This window comes from Nematolebias whitei, chromosome 3 (assembly GCF_014905685.2).
Source record: "Nematolebias whitei isolate Nwh7 chromosome 3, NemWhi1, whole genome shotgun sequence".
In the NCBI taxonomy this organism is placed as follows: domain Eukaryota; kingdom Metazoa; phylum Chordata; class Actinopteri; order Cyprinodontiformes; family Rivulidae; genus Nematolebias; species Nematolebias whitei.
In genome coordinates, this window is record NC_056500.1 from 56,163,683 (window position 1) to 56,182,859 (window position 19,177).

General features: G+C 44.4%; 1 protein-coding gene across 1 annotated transcript in view; it reads left to right on the forward strand.

The window, feature by feature from the left end:
- The first annotated feature begins 6,498 nt into the window (after positions 1 to 6,498).
- The window catches only part of aasdh (aminoadipate-semialdehyde dehydrogenase), a 47,269-nt gene continuing 34,590 nt past the window's right edge, over positions 6,499 to 19,177 (forward strand). The window contains exons 1-12 of the mRNA XM_037698331.1: positions 6,499 to 6,740; positions 6,816 to 6,936; positions 7,288 to 7,550; positions 7,642 to 7,834; positions 8,444 to 8,685; positions 8,764 to 8,870; positions 11,719 to 11,891; positions 12,030 to 12,297; positions 16,223 to 16,332; positions 16,408 to 17,092; positions 17,410 to 17,573; positions 17,682 to 17,807. Coding sequence (XP_037554259.1) covers positions 6,499 to 6,740; positions 6,816 to 6,936; positions 7,288 to 7,550; positions 7,642 to 7,834; positions 8,444 to 8,685; positions 8,764 to 8,870; positions 11,719 to 11,891; positions 12,030 to 12,297; positions 16,223 to 16,332; positions 16,408 to 17,092; positions 17,410 to 17,573; positions 17,682 to 17,807 — 2,694 coding nt within the window. The remainder of the gene's footprint in view (positions 6,741 to 6,815; positions 6,937 to 7,287; positions 7,551 to 7,641; positions 7,835 to 8,443; positions 8,686 to 8,763; positions 8,871 to 11,718; positions 11,892 to 12,029; positions 12,298 to 16,222; positions 16,333 to 16,407; positions 17,093 to 17,409; positions 17,574 to 17,681; positions 17,808 to 19,177) is intronic.

Here is a 19,177-nt window from a genome sequence, read left to right on the forward strand (position 1 = left end):
GTGGCTGGGGGCTGTGTTTACGGGGGCTGTGGGTGAAGGCGCTGCGAGGCCGCTGCAGTTTGTATGGAGACAAACAGTGCATGAGCATATCCGTCTTGTGCCGTTTGGACTTTGGCCAGCTGCTGGATTCCACCTCCCTGTGACGTTTCCACAGGACGGAGCGGTGGGGCGACAGGGCGAGCGCTGCAAGAGATGAAGAATGGCCTCTGCCGACCTCAGAGCTTCTGGTACAGAAACGGCAGGGGAGGCTGTTGAAAAAAACGGACTTGTTCTGGCACACGAGCTTGTGGTAAAGTTTCACAAATTCTTCGTCTACTTTCTTTGGCGAGTAGGAGGCAGAGCGTGAGGGGGAGGAGTCGAAGGACAGATGCCGTCTGAACCTGCGGCGTCCGTCTGCTCCGTGGGCTGGGGGTGGCTGGGACGATGGAGGGTAAAGCATCGTGGGCTGCACTGCAGGCCCTTTTGGAGAGGAGGGCAGAGACGCAGGCGGTGATCCAAGTCTCAGTGACTCTCTGGAACAGTGGTCCATAGGATTTTCTTGGAGGACTCTTGAAAAGGCTCGAGGTGATCTACTGAAGGCGGCCATCGTTTTTGTCTTGAAAGGACTCTGCCTGACCGAGGAGCTGTAGACGCCGGGTCTCTTGGTTACAGCTTGAGCTTCTCTTGCGTATGTGGAGGACTCTGAGCGTGAAGGCCTTGTCAGATGAAGGAGCGTGTCCTTGGACGATCTAGAAGTGCCATAAGAAGTTTGTGAAGGACCAGTGGTGTTTCTGAGGATGTGTTCCCCCAGCTGGAGTGGTCTAGGAGGGAACACCTCAGACACAATAAAGGTCTCGTTCAGTGGGACATCTCTTGCTTGAGTGGTCTCAGAGAAGTCTATTACACGAACTGGACGTGCACTGGTCGAGGCGTCCTTGCCAGGGGATGGCTGCTGCAGGACACGAGGGGTTGTTTCAAGCCTTACAGGACTGTAGGAGCTCTCCTCCAGCCTCACCTTGCTGGAAGGCATCATTGTAGGATTTCTTTTGGTGTTTCTCAGTGTAACATTTAAGGTGCTGCTCAGGCTGCCTCTTTTAGACTGCTTTCGCCACCTTTGATACCTTCTCAGCACCGAGCTGGCAGCCTTAGAGACATGCTGCAGGTGACAGGCTCGTCCAATTCGACTGACCATGCTTGGGTAGAGTTCCACCCAGGAGCTGCCATTGCTGCTCAGAGACATCTGCAGTTCTTCATCTTGGTCCTCTGGCAGATGCTCTCCCTCTGACAAGTTCCTAGAACTCTCATCAAAGGAGCTCTGCGTCACCTCTGTAGGGTGTAGGAAAAAAGTTACTCAAATTAGAACAGCCCATTTTTATTTCCTCTCACATCTGTGACAAAGTACCAACTCTGTTTGTTCTTACCGTTGTTCTCCAAGGCAGAGTTACTGGTGCAATTACAAGTCCTGTCAGCACCACCACTTATAAATGTGAAGTCCAGCTATGAATGAAAAACATTAAAATTAAAAACACAGCATCCCTTAAAGGAAAATATGTCATCTGCCATCTTTTTATGCCAAATGTTGAAGTTAAGGTTATCTTATGATGAGAAGGGATGGACATGGATCCATTGTGGAAAAACTTCTATACAACGTTATGTGTGATCTCATGCCATATTGCAAGATCTGTGCACTCGAAGCATGTGTTGAGGATTATTCCCAGCTACTACCACACCAAACTTTAGCTCACTACAGACTTAGATCCATTTGTGTGGGATTAGGTGGATTAGCTGCAGCAGCCATCTTGTATTGGGTTGATTCCAAAAGTTACTGGTTGATGATGTACAACCACTTTCTGAGTTTTACTAAAATCCACCAGTGGTTCATGAAATGTTGCTAATATGTGTCAAATTAACACATGCACACAGAAAGACTGGTAAAAATGCTATCACCCTTTTGGCGAGCAATAACTTTTATTTCAAATCAAAAGTGTGAGATGAATATGACTATAGTTACCTGAGAGTTTCCTGTAACATTCTGTCCTGTAGAGAAATGATGAAGAAATCAACTTGGACAAAATAACGCTGCATAAATACATCTTGTGTATTGTAGGTTAAAATCCCTTACTGCTCAACGACTCCTCGTCCAGATCTGTTGGGCTCTAAAAATATAAGTTGCAAATTATTAAATGCATGCAAGTTATTGTACTGAAATCACTTTATTTAATTTATGTAGTATATATTAATCCAAACCTTTGGCTTGATCATGTTCAGCATTTTTCTGGAGCGCTCCATGTATTGTCCAAGTGCTTCACCAAAAGTTAAAACAAGTTACTCAGTTAGACAAAGGAAAACGAAATAAACGAAAATTTTGTACAAAAAACAAAACAAAATTTGGATATGATGGTCTGGGCTCAGGTTTTTGTTAAATATAAAACGTGTTTAATTAAACTAACAGAGTAACAGAAACAACTTATGTGCAGGGCTGGCCATCATGTGACTGACACACTGCACGAGTCCACAAACAACTTTTTAATAAATAAAACTATAATAAATAAAACGCAGTACAGTACTCAAACGAGTATGGGTTGTTTCTGGTGAAGGTTGGCAGGTAATAACAGTGTATTACCGCTAGATGGCGACAAAACAAGTACAGTATTCAAAACTAACATGAACATTTTTAGTTACAAGTGTGCTACCAACTGGTTGTGAGTATATATATATATATATATATATATATATATATATATATATATATATACTCACACACACACACAGGAACGTGAAAAATGTAGGACTGAGGGTTGCAACTCAAAATGTGGGGACAATGACAGGCAAAGGTAGAGAGCTGTCTGAAATGATGCAGAGAAGGAAGGTAGATGTTTTATGTGTCCAAGATACCAAGTGGAAGGGCAGCAAGGCTCACAGCATTTGAGCAGGGTTCAAACTGTTTTACCATGGTGTGAATAGAAAGAGAAATGGAGTAGGGGTGGTCCTGAAGGAGGAGTTGGTAAATAATGTAGTAGAGGTGAAAAGAGTGTCAGATAGGATGATGTGCCTGAAGGTAGAAGTAGAAGGTCTGATGCTCAACATTGTCAGTGGTTATGCTCCACAGGTTGGATGTGATGAGGAGAAAGACACATTTTGGAAAGCTCTGGATGAAGTGATAGAGAGTATTTCCAGGGAGGAAAAAGTGGTGATCGGAGCAGACCTGAGTGGATGTGTTGGTGAAGGAAACAGAGGATGAGGAAATGATGGGTAGGTTTGGTGTCAAGGAAAAAAACCAGGAAGGACAGAGCGTGGTGGATTTTACCAAGAGAATGGAAATGGCTGTAGTCAATACCTATTTCCAAAAGAGGGAGGAACATAGAGTGACCTATAAGAGTGGAGGAAGGAGTACGCAGGTCGACTACATTCTGTGTAGAAGAGGAAACCTGAGGGAGATTGGAGACTGTAAGGTTGTGGCAGGGGAGATTGTGGCCAGACAGCATCGGATGGTTGTGTGTAGAATGACTGTTGTTGTGAAGAAGAGAAAAATAGTAAAATCAGAGAAGACCAAATGGTGGAAGATGAAGAAGGAAGAATGTTGTGAGAAGTTCAGAGAGGAGCTGTTAAAGGCTCTGGGTAGTAAGAAAGAGCTTCCAGATGACTGGACTACTACAGCAACAGTAATTAGAGAGACAGGTAGGAAGGTACTTGGTGTGTCATCTGGACAGAGAATGGATGATCTGGAAACCTGGTGATGGAATAGTGAAGTGCAGGATGATGTTCAAAGAAAGAGATTAGCCAAGAAGAAATGACAGTGAGAGGACTGATGAGAGGAGACAGGAATATAAGGAGATGGAACGTAGAGCAAAGAGGGAGGTAGCTAAGACAAAGCAGAGGGTGTATGATGAGTTGTATGGGAGACTGGACACTAAAGAGGACGAGAAGGACTTGTATCGATTGGCAAGACAGAGGGATCAGGCTGGAAAGGATGTGCAGCAGGTTAAGCTTATTAAACATAGGAATGGTAATGTTCTAACAAGTGAGGAGAGTGTGACGGGAAGATGGAAGGAGTACTTTGAGGAGCTAATGAATGAAGAGAATGAACGAGAAAGAAGAGTAGAGATCATATAAACTGTGGACCAGGAAGTGGGAAAGATTAGTGAGGGTGAAGTCCAGAAAGCTCTGAAAAGAATGAAGAAGGGAAAGACAGTAGGACCTGATGACATACCAGTGGAGGGTTGGAAATGTCTTGGAGAGATGGCAGTGAGGTTTTTGACTCAAATATTCAATGGCATATATGAGGGTGAGAAAATGCCTCAGGAATGGAGAAGAAGTGTGCTGGTGCCCATTTTTAAGAACAATGTACAGAGTTGTAGAAACTACAGGGGAATTAAGTTGATGAGTCACACGATGAAGATCTGGGAGAAAGTTGTGGAAGCAAGACTTAGACGAGAGGTGACTATCTGTGAGCAGCAGTATGGTTTCATGCCAAGAAAGAGCACCACAGATGCATCTTTGCTTTGAGGATGCTGATGGAGAAGTACAGAGAGGGTCAGAAAGAACTCCATTGTGTCTTTGTGGATTTAGAAAAAGCATCTGACAGAGTGCCGAGGGAGGAGATGTGGTTGCATGAGGAAATCTGGAGTGGCAGAAAAGTATGTTAGACTGGTACAGGACATGTATGAGGACAGCAGGACAGTGGTGATATGTGCTGTAGGAGTGGCAGATAGCTTTAAGGTGGAGGTGGGAGTGCATCAAGGATCGGCTCTGAGCCCCTTCTTGTTTGATCTGGTGATGGACCGACTAACAGATGAGGTCAGGCAAGATCCCCATGGACTATGATGTTTGCAGATGACATTGTGATCTGTGGTGAGAACAGGGAACAGGTGGAAGAGAACTTGGAGAGGTGGAGGTATGCACTTGAAAGAAGAGGAATAAAAGTCAGCTGTAGTAAGACAGAGTACATGTGTGTAAATGAGAGAGAGGAAGTGGAACAGTGAGGCTGCAAGGAGCAGAGGTCACAAAGGTGCAGGACTTCAAGTACTTGGGGTCCACTGTCCAGAGAAATGGGGAGTGTGGTAAAGAAGTGAAAAAGAGCGTCCAGGCAGGATGGAGTGATGGAGAAAAGTTTCAGGAGTGATTAGTGACAAAAAAAGGTGTCAGCAAAGGTTAAAGGAAAAGTTTACAAGACAGTGGTGAGACCAGCTATGTTGTGTGGTCTGGAGACAGTGGCATTGACAAAAACACAGGAGAAAGAACTAGAAGTGGCAGAAATGAAGATGCTAAGGTTCTCCTTAGGAGTGACAAGACTGGATAAGATTAGGAATGAGATCATCAGAGGTACAGCACAGGTTGAACAACTGGGAGATAAAGTTAGGGAGACCAGACTGAGATGGTTTGGACATGTCGGGACTATATTGGTAGAAGGATGTTAGAAATGCAGCTGCCAGGAAAAAAGACACAGAGGAGATATCTGGATGCAGTTAGAGAGGACATGAAGGTAGATGGAGTGAGGACAGAGGATGCAGAGGACAGTGAGGTAGAGGAGGATGACTCGCTGTGGAGACCAGAGGGGAAAGCTGAAAGAAGATCTAAGGAAGGAAGCAGACGCTATTATTACAATTATCAGTTTTGTTTTTTCAGTGCAGTTCACTTTACGTGTATCCACCACAAAACTGTGCATTAATTCGTACAGTTTAAATAAAAACATGTTGTAGGTTTTCTAGTTTACTTACTTTTATTGTTTACACTGTTAAGGTCCACTTCTATCCCGGCGTGATGCCTAGTTTTTGAGTACTGTTGAACAACAATAGTAGATGTTAGTGAATTGTTTTAACTCTGCCGGCTATCGAGGAAGCTAAAGCCAGGCTAGTCATTCTTGCTAATTCCGTGGCTATTATCGACGAACCTTTTCTATAATTCGATCCAGTGAAGCTTTAAATCTCAAGCTATTTTCATTGAATTGTGTACTTAAACTCTGCTCCATGTTGGCGGTTAAAAAGTGGTATTTTCTTCAGGTTAATTATAAAAATTATGGATCCAACGGACCGGTGTGGAAAGGCGCTTCTAGTTGAAGTCTTTCGTTCAAAAATTGGCGTGATATGATTGGGCACTGCGGACTTGTGATGCCTTTCAGAAAACTCGGAAGATACAATTCTCCCTATGCCAATTTTTTTAATTTGAAAGTCGGGGGACGGAAAAACTTCAGTAACGTTGTGAATATCATAATAGCCTAATGTAATTTTTATATAAGATAATTAAAAATACGAAAGTTTGAGATGTTTATTTGGGCATCATTGTAATCGTAATCGTTATGGGTGGTTACGTTTTTAAGAAACTCTGCTTACAGGAAGACATTAAATGCAACACTTCTGTTACTTTAACTAATACGTCATCAGTGCGCGACTAAGTAAAATCCAAACGTAAATAAACGTGAAGTGAGCTGAATTAAATTATGATTAATAAAAGAATGTGTGTTTTTGCTCAGTATCGGCACTGAAGTAGTACAATCAGGCGACCAGTGAACGTCTCATCAACATGGCTGCTCGGACGCTTCAGGGGCTTGTGTTCGCTGCAGCCTCCATGCACCCTGACAGGAAAGCGGTGGTGTTCGACAGCGGCTCGGGGGGGTCACAAGGCTGTGTGTCTCTGTTGTACAGAGATGTGGTCCAGCTTGCAGAGAAACTCTCTCGTGTTTTACTGAAGAACTGTGCTCTCAGCAGCGGCGTTGTTGGTCTGTACTGCAGTGATGATCTGCTCGTGCCTGTCTGGATTCTGGGGTAATTTGCACCAGTTTGCAGGAGCTTGTGTGTTTGTTTGCCTCAACGGAACATAAACTGTGATGTGTTCTTCAGGATTCTGCAGAGTGCTGCGGCTTACGTCCCGCTGGACCCAGAGGCTCCTGGATTTCTCTCTGCCGGAGTCATGAGCCGGTGTGGCCTCCGGCTCTGCGCAGTAAAAAGTGACCTTGTGCAGGTTTAATATTTGCTGCATTTTATCAGCACAAATAAACTTCTGCTATGTGTAAATTTGCACATGCAATCTGTGCCCTTAAGCTAATGTCCAGTTAGATTAACATTAACAGGAATGCCCAACAACAGGGCTGCCTTTACTGTTTATGGAGCCAGTATTTTTCTGTGGGGCCCCTCTTGTTTGCACACCTTCCAGCCCCCAGTCCTGCTGTATGCATCGCTCACAATGATGGAGAATGTTTAGAGAATTTCCCCATAACAAACATGTAACCAAACTGGTTTCAATCTACCCAACATTTCCTTCAGATGGTAGTTTATGAATATTTCCCTTTTAATTTTTTTATTTCCCATGAAGTTCTTTCAGGCGTCGCTCGTCAGATACATGTCTGTGGAGGTCTGCATGGAGCTGCCTGAGTTTAAACTGACCTTGATGCGAGCTGAGCCTCTCCCAGTCTTGGAGGGGGGATCTGGACCTCAGCCAACAGGCGGCCCTGAACTTGATGGTACCTGCGGTCAGAAAGACTGGGCATATGTGCTCCACACATCTGGAACAACTGGTCCTCCCAAGACCGTGAGGGTCCCACATGAGTGTATTCTTCCTAATATTCTGCACCTGAGGTCAGTGGGGGGGGGGGGGGGACTTTTGTTGTTCTGTCAAACACCTTTGTTGAGTTTCTGTTCTGAAACAAAGGATTTTCTCTCTTCTCAGATCTTTGTTTCAGATCAGCCCTGATGATGTGCTTTTCCTTGCCTCCCCTCTAACCTTTGACCCTTCCGTGGTGGATATTTTCCTGGCCTTGTCGTCAGGGGCTCAGCTCCTGATTGTCCCTGCGATAATGAAGAAAAAGCCCGTTCGACTTGCACGGTTGTTGTTCAAAGATCACAGAGCTACAGTCCTCCAGGCAAGCGGCTCACACTGTTTCACTTCTATCATGTTTCTCCCCCACCTTCAAAAGGCAAAGCCATATGTCTATGTTTGAATGCTTGCACACATCTGTCTGTTAGCAAAATATATTGTGAACCACTCAGTGAATTTTGTTGAAAATTGCTGAAAGATCATTATTACACACATCCACAGCTGATTAGGTTTTTGAGCCAATCCAATTCAAGATGGCCACCAAGGCCAGCTGTTTTTAGAAAATAGAAAAATGGCTATAGTTTACAGATACTGAGCTAAAGTTGGGTTTGGTAGTAGCTGAGAGTTATTCAGTGCACATACTTTGATTATCTTACTTAACTTGTGAGATCACACATAACTTCATTTAGAAAGTTTGACCAAAATGATTACAACTCTATTTTTGTCTATGTGTTGATGTTAGTTCATTATTAATAATAATAATGTATATATTGTCATCATTGTATGTTCCCATATAATGTCGAAGTTGGATCTCTGCATTTAACCCCTCCACCACCAGGTGGCGCAGTGAGCAGCTATTGAAATTGTGACAGTAAAGGCAGCGGGTGACGAGAATTCCTTCAAGGAATGTTTTTGATCGTTTATGTCTCCCCAGGTCACACCGACTTTGCTGATGAGTTTCGGCCATCGTGTCCTGAAACAGGATGTGTTGTCCTCCGGCTCCTCGCTGAGGGTGCTGGCTCTGGGTGGAGAAGCCTGTCCTTCTCCTGCTCTGCTGAGCAGCTGGAGACACAAGGACAACACAACCTGCATCTACAACATCTACGGTATCACGGAGGTCTCCTGCTGGGCCTGCTGTTACAACATCTCAGAGAGCCTGCTGCGCTCCACCAACCAGTGAGCATTAGATGTTCATCATCTCTGCCTGATGATTGTTTGAACTTCGCTGCAGATAAAACATTACTCCTCCTGCAGAACGTCAGCCTCCGTGCCTCTGGGGAGTCCACTGATGGACACGATGTTGGAAGTGAGAGATGAACACGGTTGCATCATCACAGAGGGTGAAGGTCAGGTGTTTATAGGTGAGCAACTACAATCCCAGTTCTGAACAAAATGAGACATTGCAATGTAAATAAAAACAGAGCACAATGACTCAAACATCTCATACACCCATATTTGATCCACAATGAAACGCATCACACAATCACATCAATGTTGACGCTAAGCAATTGTACCACTTTTAGGAAATAGAAAACAGTTCTGGCCTTCTGTGCTGGATGGGAGCACATGTTGTTATAAAACCTATTTCAACTTGTCTGCATTCATGTTGTCCTTCCTGATACATAAGCTGCTCGTGCCTGAGGTATTCATGCTCCTCCACACTATACACTAATGGAGAGGAGGTCTTTGAACTGTGGTTACAGACCACATAAATGGAGTGTTCCTGGGCCCCCACAGTCATGTCCAGAACAGAGCCAGACCTGTTTTTAATGCAGTGCTGCCTGATGGCCTGAAGAGCGCAGGCATCCTACCTTGGCCTTAAGCCTTTTCCTTTTGCACCTAAAGATTTCTCCAGATTCTTGAAATATTTTGACATTTTAAATTGTATAGTCTTTTCCATTTTTCATTAGGCCCAGTGGTGCTTTCAAAGTCCATGCTGATCTGGGTCCTCTAGCACAACATCTGGCTTATACAGCAACAAATCTTGTTGTGAGACTGGACAGGGACCTTAAACTTGATGACAGATTAAATCATTCATTCAACCTTTATTCATGCAAGCTAGTCTCATTGAGCCACAGGGACTCATTTACAAGAGGAACCTGTTCCAGACAGAACATGCACAGCCTGGCCAAAAAGAAAAGTGTCCACCTGGATTTAACTAAACAAACAGGTACGAGCCTCCTGTTGGATAATTACTGCATGGACGATCACCTTTCAGCTGCAACAAGTTATTTAACCCCAACTGGTGCAATGAGTTGCCTCTTATTTCTTAAACAACCGTGTCAAAGACTCATGGCGTGGTCGTGGAAAAGATGTCCGTCTGTTTGAGAAGGGTCACATCATTGGCTGCATCAAGCAGAGAAAACATCTAAGGAGATTGTAGAAACTACTAACACTGGGTTATTACAACTCATTATTAAAAACTGGAAGGATAGTGGGGACCCATCATCTTAGAGGAAGAAATGTGGCTGGAAGGAAATCCTGAATGATCGTGATCGGTGATAACTTAAACGTTTGGTGAAATCAAATGGAAGAAAAACAGCAGTAGCACTCAGGGCTGTGTTTAATAGAGACAGTAAGAACATTTCCACATGCACAACGTGAAGGAACTCAAGGGATTGGGACTGAACAGCTGTGAAGTCTAGGCCTGTCGCAATTCCCCCTTTATTTATCCAGGTAGTCTCATTGAGTCACGGAAACTCATTTTCAAGAGAGACCTGTTTAGGGAGCAGATGGTGGGGGTTCAGGGTCTTGCTCAGGGGGCCAGAGTGGGGCCAATGAGGGTGGAGGCAGGTGTGGGTGTTTCACCTTTTCCACCCACATTTTGATGTTGACGGTACCAGGAGTTGAACCTGCGACTTTCTGATCACAGGCCCATCTTCTCTAACCTCTGTGCCACCACTCCCCTAAAATAAAAAAACAATAAATCAATTAACAATAAATAATAAATCAATGATCAATAAACAATAAATCAATTAATTGCATGATAAATGAAAATGATCAACCTCATTTTTATTTACGGACTTTATCGTTTCTTCGTGTCTCTCTTTCTACTGAAGACCCTGGATGACAACAGGCTCAACTCCGGTGCTCTTCACTGACGCCTCCCTTTCTCTTTAAAGTCCATTTTAATCGTCCAAAACTGTGTTTGGATCATTCAAAGCAGCTGAGCTGAGAAGCTAAGCTAACAGGCCGACCTCGGGAAAAAACCTCCGTCTTGTCAAAGCTCCAAAATTCACAGTTGAAACCCGTGCCTTCGTCTAAAAAGTTGTTTTTCTCTGAAAAAAGAAGCTGAGAACTTGTTTACTGATTTTTTTATTAGAAGCTTTGTGTGACAAATGCTATGCTAAAGAGCTCAAACCACACCGAACGTCCGCTATTTTGAGAACCAAAGGCAGACAGCCCATGTCACGTCAGGGGGCCTCCCTCCCATTTTTCTTAGAGACACGCTGCTCGCTCCCTCACTATCCATCCTTCAGTTCAAACAGTCTTATACTGCCATTCAATGGACAAAAAAGGTACTACACACAAAAATTAACCAACATTTATTCTTAAATAATAATAATTACTAATTCTTTTCAAATTTCAAACAATATTCTCGTTTATTGCAATAATTTCTGAGACAATTAATCGCCCAGCAAAATTAGTTATCGTGACAGGCCTAGTGTAGCCTTAAGAAAACCACTAATCACCGAGGCTAACCCAAAAAAAAGGCTTCAATTTGCTAGGGAGCATAAAGATTGGACTCTGGATCTGGGGTTGCTGCAGTTGGTCAGGTCTAGGTTCAGCAACAGTTTGTACTCAAAGAGTGAGGTCAGCTGACTACCTGAACATACTGAATGACCAGGTTATTCCACCAATGGATTTTTTCTTCCCTGATGGCACGGACATATTATTCCAAGATGACAATACCAGGATTCATCGGGCTCTAATTGTGAAAGAGTGGTTCTGGGAGCATGAGACATCATTTTCACACATGGATTGGCCACCACAGAGTCCAGACCTTAACCCCACTGAGAATCTTTGGGATGTGTTGGAGAAGTCTTTGCGAGTCAGAATCTGCCATCATCAATGCAAGATCTGGGTGAAAATTTAACGCAACACTGGATGGAAATAGATCTTGTGTCACTGCAGAAGCTTATCGAAACCATGCCACAGCGAACGCATGCCGTAATCAAAGCTGTTTGAATGAAACCGTCCTGTGTGCAGGTGGACAGGACAGGGTGTGTCTCCTGGACGGGGAGGACATGCCTGTCCCTGGGACGATGAGGGCAACTGGAGACTGGGTGAACATTAAGGACGATCAGCTGTACTTCCTGGGACGCAGAGACAGAATGATTAAGCGTAACGGGAAACAAGTGAACTTGGACGACCTTCAGAGAGTGAGTAGTTTGAGTGAAATGATTTAAAGCTCTTTGGGGCTCGGGGGTAGCTTCATTTCTACAAAGACAACGTGTCTGTATTGTTCTGTGAATCAGGAGGCAGACATCTGGGTCAAAGGTTGTTTCTTCCTCCTGCAGCTGATCTCGAGCCTGCCAGAGGTGGAGGCCTGCGCCGTGGGTGTTTGTGACAGTTCTCGACTCCTGGCCTTTGTGGTGGCCCCCACTGCTGGACACCAGATGGCAGCCTCCACCGTCTCCTCCACACAGCAGGACCATCGTCCCCCTGAGGAGCCGGGCTGGGCCGCCCTGAAGAGGCTCATCCTGAAGCAACTCACGCTGCTGCTGCCTTCTCACAGCGTTCCTGACACGCTGCTGCTCGTCCCAGCTTTACGCCAGACTCCCCACGGTGAGAGTCCTGACACGCCTCGTTGTTACCCGCTGCTGAAAGATGAAAGACGTGTTTGGTTGTTGATTAAAATATGTCTGTGAACACATTTGACTAAAGCTTGTAGTAATCACTGGGTGGACCTCTACAACTGATCCACATTTAGAGTCAATAAACTTTAATGAAACTGCCAGAAAACAATTATTAGCTTTACATCTACAAATCATCAGCTTAAATAATCTCTAACCAAATTCTAAATGACCACCACAACTATCTGACCTTAACGAACACATAAATGGCTATAACTCAGTGACTTTTCTACATAATAAACTGAAGTTTGGTGCCGGAGTTGCTGAGAGTCATCCCTAACACATACTTCAAGCACAAGCACTTTGCAAAAGACCTTATGACACTGCACAGTTGGCCCATAAACAAAGATCATCTTAAGGTTGATTTATACTCTGCAAGACGTCAGGAAAATTGTTTTTGTTGTCGCTGTTTAGTGAAGAAAATTACATCTTTTTGTTCTCACATGCTTTGAGAACTTGTTCTGTGCTTAGAGGTTTCAGCGTAAAGGTTGGAGGTTCACCTTCCAGCATTCCTGGGTGGAGTTTGCATGTTCTCTTCGTGCATGCGTGGGTTTTCTCCAGTAACTCCGGTTTCCTCCCACAGACCAAAAACATGCATGTTAGACTGACTGGTAACTCTAAACTGTCTCTAGGTGTGAGTGAGAGACTGAATGGTTGTTTGTCTCGTTCCTGCACAAAACCAGATTGAATATTTTTCTCAAACAAAGACAAATTAATTGATGTTTTCAAAAATGTGCATGAAGCACATTCATTAAATCCTTCATCAAAAAGTAATGTGCCTGTTTCATCAGTGCAACAGAGATGACCGCCAATCTACAAAATGTTCAGCTCATCAAACACTCTGAAACCACACCCACCTGTAACCCCACATAAAAATAACAACCAAATGCACAGCACAGTGGAACAGTGGTTATCATCGTTTCCTCACAGAAACAAGGTCGCAGGTTTGCCTCCCGACCTTTCCGTGTAAAGTTTGCTTGTTTTTGCCGTGCATGTGTGGGTTTTCTCCAGGTACCCCAGTTCCCCAGATTGAAAAAATATATTTATATTGGTTTAATTGGTAATTATGTCTCCTCCATGGATCGCCACCTCATCGTGGTGGAGGTCCAAGGTGACAGGCCAGACAAAGAGTGATTTGGAATACACTGGCACATTGATTGACACCAAAGGGACAAACAATTGTCAGAGTAGGCAGCGATTGAGAAGGTAGAAGTATTGAGTGACTGGTCAGAACTTTGTGGATGTGTTAATGCAGAAAAGCTGCTTCACTAAGCTGCTCTCTTTTGACTTCAACTGCTCCACTGAAGAGCAGCGGGCCGAGGCTGGTAGAACATACAGGAACATGTGGAAAGAGATAGCACAATGTTTGTGCACGGAGGAGACGACATGGACACACAGGCCATAGTTTTGGGAAGCGGTGGCTGTGATGACCTGGAGGGAGAGCGCCTCAGCTGGGCAGAGTGGAGGCACCAGCCGCTGGAAACGTTGACGCTCTTTTCATGACATCTGCAAATTAGCACTTCTCCTTGGTTAACACAAGAAACACCAGATCTTCCTCCTCTAAAGGGAGCGGCTGTGGCTGAGTGGTTAGAGCAGTGGTCCTCCTATGCAAGAGTTGGGGGTTCAAATCCGCTACATGCCCAAGTGTCCCTGGGCAAGACACTGAACCCCTCACTGCCTCCGATGTGTGTCCATCAGTGTATGAATGTGATAAAGCTCTGATTAGTCTCTTTAGAATGATTTGTTCAATTATCTTTGTAGAGATCTAGTATAGAGCTGTATGAATGGGTCAGTGAGGCACAGATTGTAAAGTGCTTTGAGTATCTGGATAAGATAGAAAGGTGCTGTATAAGTACAGTCCATTTACCATTTAACTTCACCGTGATCAACTAAAAATAAACATTATACCCATCTATGCATTCTCTCAAGGAAAGCCAAACTTTTTATTTATTTTCTACCTTTACAGTTCATCATTATGTTGGTTTGGCAAATCCAAAACTAAAAATGAAAAATAAAATTAACTGGACTTCTATTCTGTAGTTGAATATGTTTCACTTCCCATCTGGGAACTTTCTTAATTCAAGACTGAACAGTGTGGAATTGCAAGCTTTAAGTGCACAAGATGCTCCTCTATACATCCTGTCCCTGAAGATGTTCTGACTCACAAGAGAGATCACATGCACGAAGGTGTGAATAGAAAGGAAGGACACCCTGTGGGAGTATGAGATGACTACAGGAGACATCTTCATTTCAGTTGGAGATGCAGACAACAAAGACGATTTCCAAACAGCACAGAGCAGAAGAGACGCCTCTGGAAGCTCAAAACAAGCTGCTTAGTGAGAGAATAAGATGGAGCTAATTTACCAACAAAGCTTTCTTACACCGGATTGATCACACCTGTCAACTCACACTCTGACAGAATTTACAGATGTGCCGAAAAGGCTGAGGTTTCACAGCAGCAGAATAACGAGCAGCAGCAAAAGGTACATTTTTAAAAAGAGAACAAAGAGCTGTTTGTTCATTACAAATCAGCAGAACAGGAGGGTGTCACTACCACTAACATTCAGGACCAGAGAGTTAAAACCATTTTGAACAGGTTACAAGCATTAAGCCAGATACCCTTCGCACCTTGATGCATGTGACCAGTCACTCCAGTGGGATGAGATTGAGTGAATTTATCTTAAATAACAGAGTTTCTCAAGTAGCTTAAATCTTTGAACTCCACATTCTCCAGTTTTGAATTGAGACTCTGGCAGCCTGAAGAAAAATGCCTTCAGCTGCTAAACAGAGGTGCAGTTGTTTTGTATTTTAACATTTTTGGGACTGTACATTGATCGATCGTTCGATTGGTGGTCGAAGCTCAGATCCAGGAGACCAATGCAGGTTCCGTCCTGGTCGTGGAACGCTGGATCAGCTCTTTACCCTCACTAAGGTCCTCGAGGGGTCTTGGGAGTTTGCCCATCCAAACTGCACGTGTTTTATGGACTTGGAGAAGGCATTTGACCATGTTCCTCGGGGTACACTGTGGGGGGTGGTCCGTGAGTATGGGGTCGGGGGCCCATTGTACAAGCCATTGGGAACCTATACAAGCGGTGCGAGAGTTTGGTTCACATTGCCGGTAGTAAGTCAGACCCTTTCAGGGTGGGAGCTGGACTCCACCAGGGCTGCCCGTTGTCACTGATTCTGTTCATAACTTTTATGGACAGAATTTCTTGGTGCAGCCAGGGGGTGCAGATGATGTGGTCCTGTTGGCGTCATTGTGCCGTGACCTTCAGCTCTCACTGGAGCAGTTTGCAGCAGAGTGTGAAGTGGCTGGGATGAGAATCGGCACCTCCAAATCTGAGGCCATGGTCCTCAGTCAGAAAAGGGTGGATTGCTCTCTTCAGGTTGAGGGTGAGGTTCTGCTTTAAGTGAAGGAGTTCAAGTATCTCGGGGTTTTGTTCACAAGTGAGGAAGAATGGAGCGTGAGATTGACAGACGGATTGGTGCAGCGTCTGCAGTATTGTATTATTCCTACTCTCACCTGTGGTCATGAACTCTGGTAAGGATGGCCCCTGGGCACCTCCCTAGGGAGGTGCTTCGGCCATGTCCGACTGGGAGGAGACCCTTGGGAAGACCCAGGAGACACTGGAGAGACTATTTCTCTCAGTTGGCCCTGAAACACCTTGGAGTCCTCCCAGAAGAGCTGGAAGAGGAGCTGTGGAAAGAGATGTCTGGACATCCCTGCTCAAGCTGCTGCCCCCACGACCTGACTTCAGAACAAGTGGAAGATGATGAATGGATGGATGAATGGATGGATGGATGAATGAATGGGACTGTTCATCCTTTTAAGTTTATTTTTTGGTTGTTTTGTGCAGGTAAAGTGGACATGGAGGGACTGATGAGACTATACAGAAGACAAAGAGACAGTCAGAGGTTTTTTCAGGGAGACAGAAACCTAAAACAAACTCTCCAGGATATGTGGCAGGTATTAACACTTCTAATTAAATATGGAACACGCTCACGTATGGTTTGTTCAACATTTCAAACCCTCTTTTAACAGGAAACATTAGGTCTGCCTGAAGACTCTAACATCAACGAGCAGTCAAACTTCCTGTCCAGTGGGGGGGACTCGTTGACGGCGCTGCATCTTTGCGAGGACATCCTCACTTCTGTGGGAGTGTCCTCTCCAAGTCTCCTTGAAGTTCTGCTTGATGGGACGTTCACAGAAGTGTTGCAGCATCTGACATGGTTGTTGTCTCCGGAGGACAGCTCGTCATCAGTGCCGGGGACCAAGAAGCATCCCACTGACCTTCCTTTGGTGCTTCAAAGAAAGAGAGAGCGCAGGTCAGCTGAGACAAAGCAGAAGGAGGACGAGAAGGAGGACCAGCGTACAGTTAAAGTAGTAAGACGAGGAGGAGAGGTGAAGGACATCAAGAACACTGAGGGAACAAAAAGCTTCCAGAAAGACAAACTCAGAGGACAAAATATCAATAAAGGTGTGAGGCTCAGTCTAAGATGGTCTTCAGATACCGGCAGATGTGTGGACGCCTCCCCGGTGGTTTTAATCCAAGAGGGAGCCAATCAAAATCCTGATGAGGCTGAAGCATCTGTGTTCATCGGTTCCCACTCCCACAGGATGCAGGCGGTTGACCTGCTCACCGGAAACCTCCTGTGGGAACGAGTTCTCGGGGACAGAATTGAGGCCTCGGCTGCTGTGTCCCGCTGCGGTACCCTGGTTGTTGTAGGTTAGCATGTTGCTGTCACCGCCGGCAAATGGTGGATGACTGTTTCTGCCTTTGTCTGGGTTTTCATTCTTATGTTAGTAAAATACCTCATGAACTACTGGACAAATTCCAATGAAACTTGCAGAAAGTAATGATTGAAGTGATGATAATGTACATGTATGACTGGTTAACGTTTGGAGTTAGCCTGGGTCAAGATGGCTGCGCAACCAACTCTAAAATGTGATGTGGCTGTAGCTGAGTCTTTCACATCCCACACTGAGGTTTGCATCTTATATAAAATTAGTTTTACAGTTTTGATCTTTTTTTTTTCTCTGTAGGTTGTTATGACGGCTGCGTTTATTTCTTGTGCGCTAAAACCGGAGAGACCCAGTGGTTGTTTAAGACAGGGGACGCAGTTAAGAGCTGTCCTGCCGTGGACCCTCTCAGTGGGCTGGTGGTGGTGGGCTCACATGACGGACAGGTGTACGCCTTAAACCCTCAGGTGAGTGTCGAACATGAACTGATGCAGAAAGAGCTTGAAGGATGAGAAAACTGCTGGTCGTTGGGATCATCTGAAGCCTGTGATCAGTGAAGGTGTGTGTGTTTCCAGATCCAGCAGTGTGTTTGGAAGCGCCACTGCGGTGGCGGTGCCGTGTTTTCTTCTCCACACCTTCACTCGTCCCGTCGACGGCTCTACGTGGCGTCTCTGGGAGGACGTCTGCTGTGTCTCAACCTGGTGAGTCAAGGACAGAGTGCAGACCAAGACAGGAACTAAAACTGAAAAAAAAAAAACTGAAACTTTTGACTCCAGACATCTTCTGTAGTTGCTTTGAATAACAGTTGAGAGTTGGACTTAGTTTAGACATTGTAAGAACAAACATGGACGTGTGTATGTTGCCCACTGCTTTGAATAACAAAGTTTCTAATGAAAATCTTATGTGCTAGTGCTTCTCACGTCATTGTAGCCCCTCCCCCTTGCACACACACACACACACACACACACACACACACAACACCACCACAACGGTCTTAGATCAGTTTTTTGTTTTGCCGTAATTTCCAGACTATTGAGTGCACCTGAAAATAAGCCGCGCCCACCAAATTAAAATAAAAAATAAAAATTGCTAATATATAGGTCGTGCTTGTCTATAAGCCGCGGGTGTCACATTGTAACATGAGATATTTACACAGAAATATTTTTTAAACTTTTAATTAAATATGTAACATACACAAATATGAACAGTAAATGTTTTCTGAATAATGCCTGTAACATGGCTGGTTAAAAAAATACTGAAGCCTACCAGGAACTCATTGATCATGTTGCTACTGAGGAAGGAGGAAGGTGAAGGAAGAAAGCTTGTGATGTCATTTTAAATGCATGACTCACAGTTATTTCATACGGTGGCTGATGGGTGCAAAACAACTGCAAACAGTGTAAACAGTGAAAACAGCTGCAAACAGTGATAACAGCTGCAAACAGTGAAAACAGCTGCAAACAGTGAAAACAGCTGCAAACAGTGAAAACAGCTGCAAACAGTGATAACAGCTGCAAACAGTGAAAACAACTGCAAACAGTGAAAACAACTGCAAACAGTGAAAACAACTGCAAACAGTGAAAACAACTGCAAACAGTGATAACAACTGCAAACAGTGACAACAACTGCAAACAGTAAAAACAACTGCAAACAGTGAAAACAGCTGCAAACAGTGAAAACAGCTGCAAACAATAAAAACAGCTGCAAACAGTAAAAACAGCTGCAAACAGTGAAAACAGCTGCAAACAGTAAAAACAGCTGCAAACAGTGAAAACAGCTGCAAACAGTGAAAACAACTGCAAACAGTGACAACAACTGCAAACAGTGAAAACAACTGCAAACAGTGATAACAACTGCAAACAGTGACAACAACTGCAAACAGTGATAACAACTGCAAACAGTGATAACAACTGCAAACAGTGATAACAACTGCAAACAGTGACAACAACTGCAAACAGTGACAACAACTGCAAACAGTGATAACAGCTGCAAACAGTGACAACAACTGCAAACAGTGACAACAACTGCAAACAGTGATAACAGCTGCAAACAGTGACAACAACTGCAAACA